Consider the following 16,973-nt stretch of genomic DNA (forward strand, 5'->3'; position numbering starts at 1 on the left):
TCGGCTTCCTCCCTCTAAGAACTCCCTACCTTGCTCTTAGTAGTAGTAATACAAAGATAATTGTTAAGGGGGGCCTCTCAAATTTTCCTTTTACATTGTATGGTGATACGATAGTATCGTAAATCACAATTCATATTGTTAGATTGTCACGAAATGACAACTTATTTTATCAGTCCATTTGGTATGAGGTAAATTGTAACAATTCGTATCCAAACAGAATGTCAGTATTAAGGGATACTGGAAAAGTCATGGACAACTAGGAACTACCCTAGCCACTAACGAAAAAGTCACACTTTTTTTTTTTATGAATGTGCGATTAAAATGAATACAGTGACAATTGAAAATGAAATACATCTAACACACCAACCAAAAAGGCCTTTCTTTGTGTCCTCGTGCCCACTCGACACATATTTCCAATCAGTCGTGCAAATATTTAAAATATTCATTGATTGGTGGTCATACCAAAGTTAAAAACATCAACATTTATTTTCTATCAAATCATACATATTGATTCACTTTCCTTTTAAAAAAAAGCTTTGGTCTGGGAATGGAGGGGTTGGGTGGGTTATGGGTTTAATTCCAAATTCTCATTAAAATAGCATTACCATCACTTGGCACAATTACTTGCACGAGATGAAAATAAAAACTCAAAAAGATATATGCTCGGTCGTATAACACATTTCTTTACGACCTATCATAACATATTGCTGTAGTAAGTAGTAACAAAAAAAAGTTGCTGTGCATATTGACAACATATACATAAGATACCTGCACATGAAGAACAGGCTGTTTCAGATATTACTAACTTTTCCTACAACTCCTTCTGAGCCTTTTACGTCTCTCTGAATAGTCGTTTGCAAGACCATCCTCCATGGTTTGACTTGAAACGTTCTCACCAATGTCTGCATAAGAAACCATGAGCATATAATATGAGAAAGAGATAATGAGGCCTAAAAATCATTATCCTTTTTATCATGTAATTGGAACATCTTCAAACTGAAAGTTACACCTCATTGTAAATCACTTAAAACTGAGAATGTCAGAACTTGTATCAAAATAAACCCTGATTTATCTATTGATCCAGTTAACATACGTCTAATGCAAAAGTATAGGCGAGACAACCATCAAAGAAATTCCACCCAATTAAAAAGCTGGAAGGTTTCTTTGTTTCTCACACCGAAAACTGAACCATCAGCATGACATCTCCTAAACATGCTCCGGATATGTTTCCTTTACCTCAAGTAATGGCAAGGGATATGAACTTCGGTAATTTGTACCACAAAAATACTAAAATTAAATGAAATCATCAGCTCCAGATTTCCCACCCAGCAAACCTTCTCAATAAACTTTGATATCTCAGGTCAACCCTCCAAATAGAACTCTAATGACCATCTATAATCATATACCCGAGCTGCTTCACCTAAACTTGGAAACTTTATCTACTTGGGCACAAACCACTTTAAAAATCACTTCTCCTCACCAGGCAAAAGAGGAGCTTAACTATTATACTTGTAGCAGCAGCCCAGAATTACTAAGAAAGAGAACAATTTCAGGGGTCGTTTGGTAGGGTGTATAAGAATAGTGCGGAATAAGGTGTATTAGTAATGCATGGATTAGTAATGCATGGGTTAGTAATGCAAGCATTAGTTATGCAGATTTTATTTCTTATCTACTTTTTGGTGTGGTGTATTAAAATTATAATGCATTGCATAATTTTTAAGAAAAATAGTTGTTTACAAAAATGCCCTCCATATTCTCAAGCTTTAAGGGACTTTAAGGATAATTTTGTCTTTAACCATACTAATGCATGCATTAATAACCTTGTATTACTAATGCCATGGTTTCTATGCATTACTTATACATAGGATAATACCAAGTATGATTAGTTATACACAAGTTGAAAAAATGTATCAAACAAGGTATCAGTAATGCATACAGCTAATGCTTGCATTATATTTTCTAATACCTCCTATCAAACGACCCCTCAGTGTCATTATGTCATACCTTCTGATGTCTCCACTGCTTTTCTGGAGAACTTGCCCTTTATCTCTTCGGGAACTTCACTGGGACTGTATCCCAAACGCTTGCTGGATATTGTTATCACTCCAGGTTCAACTTCCTGTTCTGGTATCTCGCACTTACCATTAAAAGGTTTCATGTAACAGAACCTAAAGTATGTCGAACAAGATTTACAGAACAAACTTAGTGAATATGTGGAAAATACAATTGACAAAAAACTTAATGAAAAGTCATTATACATGAGAAAAACAAGAGACACCAACAACAGCAAAAAGAGTGAGCTATTAAAATAATACTGAGCAAACATGTAGAAGCTGACTGCAGAGTGCAAACAAGAGGAAGCAAACATTATAGCAAAACTGTACATGACCATAATACACTTCGTCTTGCAATAAATTAGTTCTACAAAGTCCGTTTTCCTTGTCCTTCAAAATTGACATTTGGCAGTATAATCAGTGAAACAGCATATTATCTGTGAATTCCAGATTCTCTATTCCTGGATAATAATTATGTGATGAGAAAGAGGAGTTAAATATTCAGAACTAAAGCAGTCTCTATATCAGATTACTCATGGATGTAAATCCGCGGTACCTATCAATTAACTTGGCTTCTAGGATTAGTTAGAGTAATCCTGTTTATGTAGAATCTAGCATACATCTGTCCAGATGAATGGCTTCATCTAGTAATACCGGAACTTGTACATGCTTTAGCAACTTGAACATGCTTTTATTTAGAGCTCGAGTATAGAGTTGAGACTTCAGTATTTTGTTTTTAAAACAAGGAGCCTATAGTACTAACATTATGAGCCAATTTCCTTGATATAAACTTGTTGAGCTCGATTTCATTGGTTGGAATTTACTCGGGCCATTTTGGCATTAGATCGGGACCATTTGCTAGTATGGGTTCTCAAATTTTTCTAATTCCAAAAAATGGTACCCTTAGTGTTAACTTCTCAAAACTTAAATTTCTTCATAGTACACCTGCAGTTATTTATTTTACGTTAGCAACACACTTGCATACATGTAGGTTTGATTATTTTTGATGGATAATGATGAGACTCAACAGCCAAATTTTTACCTACTTCTACCTACTCTGATACCATCTTATACCATATTGAAGGTTGTAAACTGCCTAATCTAAAAGTTAAGTTGTTAGAGAGCGAACACTTTATTTATTTTTGACGTATGCTACCACTCGGATTTAAGATCTGCAATAGTCTTGATTTACAGAGCAAAAGTATCTGATTGTATTGTTCAAGGGTTTTCAACTATCAGAAGAGTTCTGAAACTTAATTATGATCACATGGAAACATTCTTTACAAGAGAACAGTTCAGTGCTTGGGATGAGAGAAAGAACCCGACATATGGAGAACATCAATTGTAGATAAGACTTCTAGGATTTATTTTGGATAAATCAAGTTAAGATTCTTAGAGAGACACTAGTTTTAAAAGTGAAAAGTGCAAAAATGTAGCAAGGTTCGTGGGCCTTGAAGCGATAAGCGAGAAGCGAAGCGCCAATATTAATACAACTCCTCAAAGTTGAAATGCATTAAACCGACCGCCTTTTCTTTGGATCACTTTGCGCGTTCGGAAGCACATGGATTCACCAATGACCCAACAACCCCTCGCTTCCAGAGGTGGAGCCAGGATTTCAAACTTATGGGTTCGGGATCCTAATCCTTTAAGTTACTGGGTTCTAAATTAATAATGAGTACATATTTAATGAAAATTTTAAGATAAATATATGATTTGAACCAAAACTACTGGGTTCGGCCGAACCCGTAGCCGACACTGTGACTCCGCCTTTGCTCGCTTCACATTGCTTCATCGCTTTAAAGCCATAGCTTTTAGTAACACTGCTAGAGAAGCTCTATTTTAGGTCATATTTCTCAAGTTAGTCGGGGGGAAGTCAAAAAAGACTCTTACCACTGAAGTGGTAAACTCTTGCTGTTGAAGCCATGGCTCAACATTCTCCACTTTCTACATTTGTCACACTGCACCCACTCATGGTCAGGTTTGTAGACACCGCTACCCGCCTTCTGTAAGAGAGGAAACCCCTAGTTAAAATTTGGTGAGAATGTCATCTTTGACAAAAATGAACCATGAACTTTACAACCTAAAAATGCAATAGAAAGGCTACAGAAAGACTAAAGAGATATAGGAGATCCCATCTCCATGCTTAGCTCGGTCTCAGGAATGCCGGCAAAGCTGGACTGTGAATGCACTGGTACTTCAAAAAGGGAATCATAAAAAGAAGATGATTAACAGCACTTCTTCAGAGATTTCTTTCTTGCAAGGCATCTGCTTGAGATGAAAGTAAAGGCATACTGCTGGCTGCCTATATAGGCAGTACTTTGGATAATTGTACTCGCAGAGAACAGCATCAATTTCCGATTCTAAAATAGTTTACATATTACACGTGAACCAGATTACCAAAAACATTCCAACGTTTTCCTCATGCTTTATTTCTAATCAGATGAACCTCTTAAAATAATTTTTGTGCCACAAACCTCCTTGTTGGCTATGGAAAACGTGATATATCACTTCATCAATCTCCAAAGGGGAAAACAACAGCGCATTAGTGATGATACCTTCACCGCCCTTACTCTAGAATCACCGAACTGATAATTTTTTTTTAAACATTTTCTATTGCCTTGCTTATCGTTGCTTCTCTGAGCTTACTTTCCCACTTTTCGGATCCAGCTCCGGCAAAGTTTTATTCTGCTTTGATTGCATAAATATGACACAACTAGTTTATCCTTCAAATTACTCTTCTCACAGAACTCATTTAATCAGTCCTCATTCAAAGTTGACAAGGTGGTTTTTAAGTTATTAGATTACATCCTCAATACAAAATAAGTTGGATTTCTTTTTGGAGTTATGTACCTGACAAGAAGCTAAACAAACATTGAGATCGAAACACATCACTAAGGGATAGAAACACTGAAACACATTAAGCGATTAAAATAAAATGACGCCATCACAGAATACTATCAATTGCCTTCACACAGTGGCGTAGCCAGAAATTTCGTCAAGGGTGTTCAAACTTTAAACAAGTCAATAATATTTTTTGTCGATGAATGGTTTTATCAAAATTTTTAGATCAAACAATGCAACATTTAGCTAAACAATAAAAAACTTTTAATAGAATTATAATTTTATAAATTAAAATAACAAAAAGACAATATTAGAAATTTTACTAATAAAAGTAAGCATACCAAAGGAAGAAAGAGTCGAGAGGATTTATAGTTTGTAGAGAGTTTTATTGAAGAATTTTTTGTTGAGCTTACTTTTAAATTATATAATTTATTTAAGAAATAACGTTTAGTTAAAAAAATTACTTTTAAGATTAGTTTTTTATTTCTTCACAAAATTTAAATCCTAAGAGTTATTTTATTAGGAAATTTTTTAGATTGAAAAAGAATCAAATAGACCACATGTGGTGGTCTCCGTTTAGTTTTGGCAAATAAAATGGGCAGAACTTTGAACCCGGGAACAACACGTTACTTTGAACATCCTGAACCGTTGTACTGCCTCACTCAACTGTGTTAAGAGTATTCAAATTATAATGTATAACCATATAAAGTAATATTTAACTTATACACGCAGTATAATTATTCGGCGAAGGGTGTGCGCTTGATCACCCTTGGCATAGGGTGGTTACGCCACTGCCTTCACAGGATAACAATGATTCTACACAATAAATTCCGTTGTTTATATACTACGTCTCTACTGAATCCCATATTTATTTCAAAAGTTTGGATATTTCTCAATTATCTTAGCAGAAGTCATCCCATAAAATATGAGAAATCAAATGAGAAAGTTGAAGAGCATGGTCAGCTTTTGACACATTTCAAAACACAATATTTTATTAAACTCAAAAAAAATAGCATTACTTATCATTTATAATATATCATTACTTGTCAAAAAAAGAAAGTTTTAATAGATTCAAGAATTGGGACGGGAGGGGGGAGGGAAGAAATAGCTTCAGCTAAACCAGAAATGAACTTCATACTAGGCCAGTATAGTGAGGAAGTACCAATTCAACTTTATCGACGTGTTCGTCCAAGTATCTGTCTGATTTTTCACCCAGCCACTTCTCCAATTCAGCATACACTTCGCAGTCCTGGAATCCTTGCTTATTGTTGTGCACCCAAACATGACCATTCTCTTCAGCCTGTGCCAGAAACACATTAATTTGAGTAAATATTCAGTTCCTTTTCTAACATTTTTAATATCAAAATTTTTTATTGCTACATCAAGTTGGCAACTTCGCCTTTGTGCTTTTTGAAAAAATTTTACGTTTTCTGTACTTCTTTTGTTGTAAAGAAAGTCTTCTAAAAAGGTAAAAAAGAAAGCTTCTTTGCTACAGCATCACCTTCTTTATAAATATTTTCAGTAAATATTCAGTTCCTCTTCTAACTTTCTTAATATCAAAAAATTTAATGATGCATCAAGATGGCAACTTCACCTATGTGCAAAAGTGTAGATGATTCCAGACCCAGATAAAGGACAAAGGTGACAGTAGGTTGTGAGTCAGCATAAAAATAGTCATGAAGGCTAACGATTCATATAGCCTACCTCAACTGGCTTGGAATTTAGGACATTTGATTTATTGATATTGATCAATATACATCGAAACACAAAAGCATTATACTATGAGTATACTTTAGAATCCTAAAAATCTACTCAACTATCAAGGCAACATGGTATTTCCTCTTACACCGGGATTTTTTTTTAATCAAATAATCAAGAAACGCTGAGTAAAATGTTGATAGGCAAAAGTAACCTCGTATTGTTGACAAACATGTATATCCATTCAAAAAGTCAAGTTAATTCTCAAGGAAATTCATTTCAATAGAAATTATTAAAACAAACATTTCAAGTGACTCTAAGAATCTTCCAGCTCAAGATAGGTATCTCTTGTTTGATCATCATTAAACTTGTAATTGCAAATGTAAAGATTTGTCCGCTTTTTGACCTTTTTCTCTGGCCAGTAATTTCTCAAGCCTTTCACTTGCTCAAAGTTTAATTACTCCAGGACACCAACAATTACCACCATGTCATCTTCATAATTTCTTAAGTTTCATTTTTCATTTTTTTTTTTAAATGGAAAAGTAACTGTATTTGAAAATCAGTAATACAGAAATACATGCAGGATTAGTTTAGTAAAGACTGGTTTTCTAGAGACTAAACAAACGGATTTACATAAAAAAAATAATTAGATTAGCTTTAGCGAGAAGTTAATAATTAGGGTATATAAAGATCATTGTTCAAGTTTCAAGCACTAAATGTGAAAGAGCGCAAAAATATCTCACGTCCCAAACTCAATGAATGTTGCAAATCTCCCTCATTTTCAATAGTTGAACCTATTGCTTAGGTGCGACTTTCTAAAAAGTTAAAGGCCCACAAAAACTATATAGACTACAAAAATTCTAACTCAAACATGCTTGAAGGGATTACCATAAAATAATATAACATACCATTATAATTTTATTATGAAAAAAAATGTCTAAGACACAATTTTATGATTGTAATGCTATTCCAAGTAAATTTTAGGTGAAAACAAAAACATCATTCATATTTGTGAGCTAAATGGTATGATTTCAACTCATAAAGATAAAAAAAAAATCAGCATATTTATGTCAGAACATCATTAACTTCAATAAAACTGGAAAAAAAAACACAAAAGAAAAAACCAGAAGAGGAAGAAAAGAACAAAACAGTATATGAAGTATCAGACAACAAACAGAGAGGAATGTTCACCATTAAATTTGTGACATCAATAACACCAATGACACCACGACCATTATCTCCATTATGCATCATACTCCCAACTCTCTTGTAAGCCTGTGATAAAATAACCAAGTGAGCTGCTACACTACAGATTGTAAGCTAGACAAGTGATTTGCCAGCCAAGAGTATGTAAATATTTGTATATTCACCTAATCCATTGTGACAATAAAAACTAATCTTCTTCATGCTATATTTTCTAGGAATCTACATGTTAGCATCCTCACCTCCTTAAGTCAAATATGTCGACTTTAAAATTGCAAAACTTTCTGATCCACTTCTACTACGTATGCATGAGCAGTGTGTGGATGTTAAACTGCAGGGCTACTCATTATCATTAAGCTAACTTCTAAAAAAATTCCTAAGCAACCCTTTCATATATTTTAGCAATTGAGAACTCAATTAGATTTTTCATGGAAGTTCACTAACATCCACTTTGCTAGTTGTACTAGATGTTTCACTATCACACCCCAGACAATGAAAGCTAAAATCCATTGAAGGATCAGAGTTGTTTTCTCAGTGTTGAATAGGTGCATGGGAGCGTGATTTCTAAATTAAGAAACAGCAAATCCATGTAAGTATAGGCAACAGAAGATGACAAGCATTATCATATTCAATTGAGAAATGGGTTAAAAGAACTGCCAGTGCTTCAAAAAGGCGTCAAGCTGCGAATACGACAACAATTTAATCTCCCAGGGAAACTAATGAAACAGTAGAATATCCAATAAGGCATACCCCGACTTACCAAAAACTCCAGGTGTTAGATCCAATTGCAAAAACTAAATTGAGATTTGAGACTGAACATGTTATAAAGTCAAGAAGCAGAGCACAGGAATAAGTTCCAATAGAAAAGAGATATAATATTCCATGCAAGCAAACAATCTCAGATTAGATGCTAAGATTTGTGTAAGAATGCTTAGATGATATGGATCTTGTTGAATAGAGGTAGTTGTGAAACTGCAAGTAAACTTCTTGTAATTTTGCAATACCTTCTTGGTACTATTTAATGAAATTCACTTTTAAAAAAACAATCTTCTATTAGTTAGAACCCATTCTTAGTTCAATCTTCTTATCATTTCACAGCAATGGAAAGCTAGATCACAATAAAATTATGAACAACTGAAGGCAAAAGAATGAAAACATTTCTTATTTCCAAAACAATGAAGAAGGCATGAATGAATGTAATGTTCACCTCTATTAGACGCCCATGCCAATACAGAAACATTCCACTATTTGCTTCTTCCCATTCCAGTTGACTGCAACCTAGTGTAAGTTGAACAGGTTTTCCCATAATAGTACCATTTTTCACAACAGTCTTGTTCAGAGATCTAGCTAATGGTCGGCTTTTAACCTGTTAAAGTAATAAATATAAGAAAATCAGTTTCCGTTCTTATTAGCAATATATTGGGACCAGCCTACGCAACTGTGACACAAAGCCATATGTATGTAAGTACCTGTGATCTTTGGACATATATTTTCATCCGTGGATCAAGAAAGATCACTTCCAAATAAGATCTAAGTGAATAGTCCAAAGGCACCTAAAACCAAACAACAGCAACTTAGCAATATGAAGAGGGGAAAAAATGATATAAGTTATAAAAGAAGGTAACCAACCATTTGAGTCATCTGGCCTGGACGAGCTCTGACCCGTCTAGAACGAATGAGAATATCGCCCTGATGGAAGGAGCTCGCGCCAGTTATTCCAGACTCCCATTGCAGGCTATAATTGGATCCCCACTCATCCAGGTTCCAGATATAGATCTGTGTTCCTGTGCCACTATTACTGAATAGACCTACTTTTTCACCTATGAAATATTTATCAAATGGTGAAAATTCCTTAATAGCTTTCAAGTTGTGTTTGAACAAAGCCTCATTTTGCTTATCCAGCTCCATAAATTGCCCATTTCTGTAGTAGCTTACAATGGGTATCTCCAGATTCTGCAGCATAAGAATGAGCAGATAAAGACGAGCATTACTGGGAAAGCATTATAACCATAACTAGAAGTCTATTAAGTTCCTTTGGCGCCTACATCTTTTCCTTCATTGAGCGTCTGGGAAAGGAAAGCAATTGATCTAGAGTTAGCAGTCTGTGTCAGAACCAAGGCATCTTTTCCAAGTTTCATTGCCCCAGTCTGCACAAAGAACACCAATGGAACAACAAAGATATAATGTTATCAAAAGCTAATCAGGGATTACAGCACAAGGTGAAAGAAACTCAAGCAAAAGGAGATGCATCTATATGCCCTCATTTGCATTGCAATCCAGCATTCTTATAAATGAGGAAGTCATATCATTAATTACAGGATTCAAACTCCAAAGTCCTAACCATTAAACCATGAAGCTTATTCCCAACAACCACATGGTATAAATGCCAATTGCATGTATACTTTGCACAGAATCATGTTTTAGCTTAGGATTCACAACTTCCTGTATACAACTTGTATGCAGCACATCAACTAATTATGCGAATGGGATAGAATTCTCAACCTATCTCTTTAAGAAAAGTGGGAACAAAATCATGGTGGACAAGGACACAATAAAAATATTTTTAATTAATATCATTAAAAACGTTAAATGAGATCTATTTATAAGGTTCTTCAGGCAACAAGATAGGGACCTCCAGAATTTCACATGAAAGGTGACAACAGCAAATATTAAGCTACCTTAAAACCAATTCCGAATCTCCCAATACGATTAGGGTCATCTGCATCAGGTTGACCGTGTCCAAATGATACCATCTGAAGCACCTCCTGATGGTTCATTCCACACCCATCATCTATAATGCACAGCATAGGAATTTCTCTGCCAACCGCTTTTGAAAATATCATGTCAACAGAAATTTCCAGCCTGTCAAATATCCAATGAAAAGCAATTTGAAATGAGGAACTATGAAACTTAAATGCACAAATATACATGGTAACCTCTGCCTTCCCCCACCTTTGAAAATGTTAGACGAGGGAACTGCAAGCACGGCAGAAGGATCAAGTAGAAGGAAAGGCATTTTTGAAGGGGAAAACAAAATTGGTAACAGTACTAGAAAGGGAAGTATAGACAAAATATAAACAAGGAAGCCAGTAAAAAATCATAGAACAGGAAAGGGAACTTGTGTACCTACTTGGTTGCTTTGGCGTCTCGAGAATTATCTACGAACTCAGCAATTGCCCCAAAAATCCAACCAGAATGAGTGTGACCTAGAGTTTTCAAATAACTGGGATCTGCACGCACATAATTTCTCTCCAAGGAAAGATTTTGTTGAGTTGTTTTGTCAGGTCTTCCAATAGCTTTGGCTGACCCATCACATTTTTGGGCACCTACAACATCCTCCTTATAGTAGGGAGAACAAGCATCCTCAATCACATAAGAAGTTGATCCAGAGGTCTTACCCGCAGGACATTCACTTGATTTTCCCCCCTCCCGGTAACAAACATTTGTAGAGCTCAATCCTGAGCCTTCTTTTGGAGGAAGTATGAAAAATTCAAAGGACTCATGCTTTCCAGTAGCAACCTTCAAGATCATGTCCAACAATAGTTACAATTTTTAATAGCAAAATAATACAAAAAGATATGCTTGGATAGACCAATAGAAACTAAAGTAATATGAGCACCTAGAAATTGTTAATAGGAAGCAAAACATTTGCTGCCCTTTTCTTCTTCTTTTTTTTTTTTTTGCAGGAATTCACCAGTGCAATAAGGTATATTCAGGATTCTAGAAGCAAATTTACCCTTTTGTGTTTCCGAAGGAAACCGAGGAATTCTCCCCACTCCTTTTCCTGATAAGAATTTTCTGGAGCACGACGTAACAAGCAGCAGGATAAACCAGAGAGGAAGTCAATTTTTTCTTCTCGTACAATGTCTGTTACATTCCAAACTGCAGGCCTGTTAAGCATTTCAGAGTAAGTGCACCTCATAATTTGCATCAATGGACCAAAGAAGTGAGGAAGGGTGGAAAGCATCTGGCCATGTAATGCATTACCCAGTAGACAAAACCGTTTTTCCAAAAGAACTCCCCATGATTCAGATTTCACTCAAGAAATACAGTAAAGCCATGTTAACTATAGAGCGTGAAATTTGTCAATCAGAAAACAAGTTTCTGCTTTTATGACAAATTATAATGTTAATCCTCTTGCATCACAGTGGCATCATTTTTTTTTCTATTTTTTTTTTTTTTTTATGAAGTAAGGAGAATTCATTAAAAGCATCCAGCGGATGCCGGCAAAAGATTACAATTATGAGAGATGGTGTTTGCTCATATACACAAAAAAACTATTCTATCACTAAGGAGCAGACACAGTCAAAAAATTGAACACAACTAGTTACAGGTGCATGATTTAGCCAACTAAACAAATTCAAATTTGTTTTTCTATTTTTTGAATGGATATATCTTTGTGATAATTAGTTTGAACGGATAAATGGGACCTTAGTCATACTTGGATTGGATAAAAAGGTTGTATTTAGTTTTTGCCTCTACGACTACAATGAAAAATTGATTAAAATCTCTCCACATGCTTTTGCATAAACATGTTCAAAATGTGAACCAGTTTGAAGATGGAACAATGTTGAAATTGAGTTGCATTGCGCAGATGATGGCCGCGGCTATGGTGGCCTGGCAGTTGCAGAAGAAAGAGAATGATGCCTGCTAAAGGGAGTATTTTGAGGATTCAGCAGCATCACTTGATTTTAGTAGTGGATCATGCAGTAGTAATGGGGAAAGAAGAGTTGAGACTTACGAAGGTGAAAAGGAGAAAATAAATTTTCTTGCTAGCAGATTCAAGAGCTAAATCTTTCTTCTTTTTTAGAAGGAATTTTTTTTTTTTTTTGAGAAGGAAGAGCTAACTCTTTAACTGTTTAACACCAGAAAGAATAAAAAAACTACCATGTTTGCCGCTGATAAACAACTTGACGACAACAATAAATAGCTTCCATCCGAAATTGGAATAAGAAATTGATAAACTCCAGATAGAAAAATACTTTTGGAGGGAACTTCCAAATTTCCATTGAACAAACTTACTTCTCAATTCTCTTATTTCCCCCTCAAGAAAAGACAATAGTAGTTTAGTCACAACCAAATTAGAACTTCCAGCAGCAGATAGAAATTATATCAGCACATAATGTTCCATAACCGTACACCATAACATGGTAATAAAACATGCATGAGCTATTCTGAAGGTGAAGCTAAGGGCAAAAGAGCAATGAAAGCTGGAATATTAAATGATTTTGTGACTTGTTACATACATATTGGCAGGTGGATTGAGACACTGAGTTTGACATATGATTCTTCTGTCCTTTGTCACCTTAATATACTGTTTGAAGCCATCTACAACAATAAAAATAGTCAGATTGGCGATGGAAAATAAGTAAATGAAATAAATGGCTTAGGATTTTGCACAAACATCCAAAACAATCAAAACAAATCAATAAATTTCAAGATGATAAAGGAGTAAACAAAAGGGAGGAATATGTGTATAAACTACTCTTTAGAAATAAAGGGTCAAAGAGCCCAGTTTAAACTTTCAATGCGTTGTTGACACATGGCATTAAGAAACCCTATACCACAACAATATCCTATGATCATTTGTTCCTTTATGAATAATATCATCAGCTGCTCTCAGTGCTAAGTACTGGTATACAGTTACATCCATATTCTTTATGTCTGACCATTGAAATAATAACATATAATATGATAGCCACTAACGGCTCAAAGATTCATAGCAAGAGAAAGATCATCAAACTAACTTTTTTTTCTTTTTAGATTAATAAAAAAAGAATTTACCTTCGCATGATAACTCCTCCTCCATGCCAAGATTTCCCATCATAAACCTAGAATAATAACATACCATGGAGCAGCCATAAGGGCATTGAACTAAAGAATAAAAATTTCAAACCTAATGCGTTCAAACATCCATAATATCATAAAAGGCAAAGTTTAACTTAACTCTAGAAGATATCTACCTTATCCCCCAAAAAAAGAACTTAACTCTACAAGTACACTGTAGAGCTACTTTTTGTAGCAGTGGCAGAGCCACATGCAATGAAAGGGATTCAAACAAATTTATACTGCGTAAATAGGGTAAAACAAATTTAAACATACATAAAAGTTTGAATCCCTTAACATAGGAGAAATACAAGTTAAATCTCAAGTATGGAATATGTGGATTTCTTGAATCCCCTTGTCGAAACTTCTGGCTCCGTTACTTGTTCTGTAGATGCAGAAAGGATCAGCAAATAATGTGTAAACTGCACAAGCTAGCTCACAAAATTGATTGGGTTTAGAATTCAGTGCTTATGCACCAAAAATAACATATCACAGATATACCCTGACAAAGGACTAGTCTCTTCTAAGTCACTTAGTGAAGGAGGGAAAGTCATCTTTTCCTTCTCCAGCTGTAGTGTCGCATAACAAAGAGAGCTCCCTAACTTAAAAGTGATCACTAAAGAAGGAGAATAATTTGCTGCTTTCATTTCTCACATGCATTTTTGCCTGCGATATTACTCATTGTCTCGGAACAAGAGAATTGCACAGTATACTTATTAGTTTCAACTTGTTCTTTGAAGTGACCAGACTGGGCCGGAGCAGGGACGAGGATAAATTTGCAATTTTTCTCAAGTCCAGCGTGAAATGATGTCTTTTTGTGTGCAACCAGTTTCAATGGTTGCCTTTTCCACACTAATACCTTTTCTCTTGTCCTCCTGTGATTTGTTAGATTTTGTAAGCCAATTGTTTCAGTTCCAGTTGAGCAACATTTGTTATTGACAACTTCAATCAGATCGTCAAAACTTCTTCCCTTTTTAAAAAGAAGATGAGTTCTTTTGCAATGTTAAACAATATATTTAGAAGCATTAGGGTATCAAATCTTAGCGTAACACTCACTTTCCAATCCCTTGATACCTGATGATAGATGACTTGAGAATAGAGAACCAATTTTAGTTCCAATTTTGTCCAGTTAGAAAATTTTATTTTATGCACCCATAACACAAACAATAGAAGAACGGAAGTACAAGAGGACTAACTCATTTTGATAGATCTAGTGCGCTTATTGGACCTTCCACGTTCCAACATGGATAAACCAACTAGAAGGGTGAAACACAAGTCAAGTAAGCAAAAGGGACCCCTGAAGATGCTAAACAAGACATTGGCATTATTTGCGTTAATTCCAACTAAGAAGAGGCCACTTCCCTTATTTCTTCTCCAGTGACTAATACAAGTAGAGTTGTGGATCACGTGATCAATCAAAAGCAGAAGGTTCTTGTGAAAAAGTCGTTCTAAAAGAAATGTCACTATTATAAAACACATATTTTAGATTATATTTGTATATCACCTTTTTAACATAACGAACGAAACTGTCCAACAAGAGATGCATATCAACAGATAATCTACTAACATTATTTCAACATAATACAATTCTTGAATACTCTTGCAGAGCTTGTCAGTGAACAAAATAATCCAAGGATAACAAAAAGAAAATGTGCTTTCGGCACAGGGGAACTATTTTTTTCTTTTTAGTTGTCATCCAAGGATAACAAAAAGAACATGTGCTTTCGGCACAGGGGAACTATTTTTTTCTTTTTGGTTGTCCACCAGTGTCTTTACCCGCTTTGGGGCCCAACTAATCTTATTCATGCCGAGAAGCCCCATTTTAGGGTAAAGGCGACTCCTTTCTCAGGGCTCGCTCCAAAGGAGGGGTACTTACCAGACTATCATTACCTTTGGTGGTGGACAGGGGAAAGTTGAAAGTTACCCAAAATGGAAAATAAACACAACTTAACCATCATCAAACTCTTCCAACGCTAAACTAAGATCGTGCATTGTCCAAACTAGTATAAACACAAGCGAAAAAGTAGAGAAAAAAAACTATTTAAGCAAGTAACGAAACCCACATTTCACATTATTTCACAAATAACACGACTTCAGACGGGAAAAAAACGCAAAAGTTCAAAGAGTTCTCTGTGTTTTGGTTGATTGTTGCCTCAAATAGTTAAGGTTTCAACCGAAGTCAAAACCCTAGTACAACAAATTTGACTGTTTAAAGAAACGGCGAATTTCAAGTCTTTTGAGCAGCAATATAAGAAGCTTAAAGTAACAAACAGGCATGTAGTAAGCATAATGGTGTACATGAACGGTAAAGGCACTTACTGGAGGCGATTGTACGTCGGATTAGCGGCGAAACGGAGAACGGAATATGTATGGAAAACAGAACCGAAGTGTTGAGAAGAGAGGAAAGCAGTAGCAGAGGCATGCAACTGGCCAAAAATTTCAGTGGAATACAAAAAGGCAACGTATTTATAATTTTATGACATATAGTATGTTATTATTATTAAAAATAGTACGTATCAATGTAATTATAAGTACTTTTTTCTGAATTCAGAACACATTCTTGAGTGTAGGAAAAGTTATTTTTAAATTTGGAATACGGTTATATAGTAGAGCGACTTTTAGCTTGGTGCACTTTTTCCGCAAAAGATTTTCTCCTTTTTAATTGTTTGTGTTACGAAAGAAACTTGAAAATTGAGAAAACAAAATGAGTAAAGTGAAATAAAGGAAAAATGGCTTTAAACATTGATTGATATTTTTTTAGTCCTATAAAAGCGACTATAGTAATTTGATAGAAAATTTATATTTGTGAACACAAATTTTAGGAGCACTATACACATGTACAGTGCATTTTGTGTCTAGATATTTTCATTATACCATTGTGTATTTTTAAAAAATAAAAATTTAAAGTTTGTTGAAGCCAGATCAGTCAAAAAATTATAAAATAATTGATAAAACCAAATCAGAAAGTCAAAAATCACTGATAATTTAAATTTTAAAATATATTACACTAGATTCGATGATTACATCAAAAGATAATCTCATGGAAAAGCTTGTTTGCACCTATCACATGTATCACTTTAGTAAATTTTAACTATAAGAGGAATATTAGGCATAATATAATGTGGGGATCTTATATTTATTAAATGGATCGAGTTAAGAATAAATTAGCAGATTGTCACTTTTTCATTAATTTGAATCCTTACTAGATGAGATAAACTGCTTTAGTCTAATATTTGAAGATGTATTAAATTTTCTGTTTTCCTATACTTTATTTAATGGCAAGTGCAACTTCCGTATTAATTGAGTAACAATTAAAAGTCACTAGCAAAATTAAGAAAATAATTGTGCATG

The 16,973-nt window shown here is 34.7% G+C and overlaps 1 protein-coding gene across 1 annotated transcript; it reads right to left on the reverse strand.

Annotated features, from left to right (window-relative positions):
• Positions 1-565: 565 nt before the first annotated feature.
• On the reverse strand, positions 566-16,088 carry LOC104121344 (uncharacterized). The gene is made up of 16 exons (XM_009633316.4): positions 15,942-16,088; positions 13,581-13,627; positions 13,043-13,124; positions 11,533-11,686; positions 11,195-11,315; positions 10,927-11,122; positions 10,475-10,658; positions 9,842-9,943; positions 9,426-9,749; positions 9,266-9,349; positions 9,004-9,162; positions 7,785-7,868; positions 6,058-6,195; positions 3,945-4,057; positions 2,005-2,168; positions 566-902 (listed from the first exon to the last, which is right to left on the reverse strand). Exons 2-16 carry the CDS (start codon positions 13,621-13,623, stop codon positions 802-804), a joined length of 2,049 nt encoding a protein of 682 aa, XP_009631611.1. The 5' UTR covers positions 13,624-13,627; positions 15,942-16,088; the 3' UTR covers positions 566-801.
• Positions 16,089-16,973: the final 885 nt, after the last annotated feature.

Source organism: Nicotiana tomentosiformis, chromosome 2 (genome assembly GCF_000390325.3).
Source record: "Nicotiana tomentosiformis chromosome 2, ASM39032v3, whole genome shotgun sequence".
Taxonomy (NCBI): Eukaryota; Viridiplantae; Streptophyta; class Magnoliopsida; order Solanales; family Solanaceae; genus Nicotiana; species Nicotiana tomentosiformis.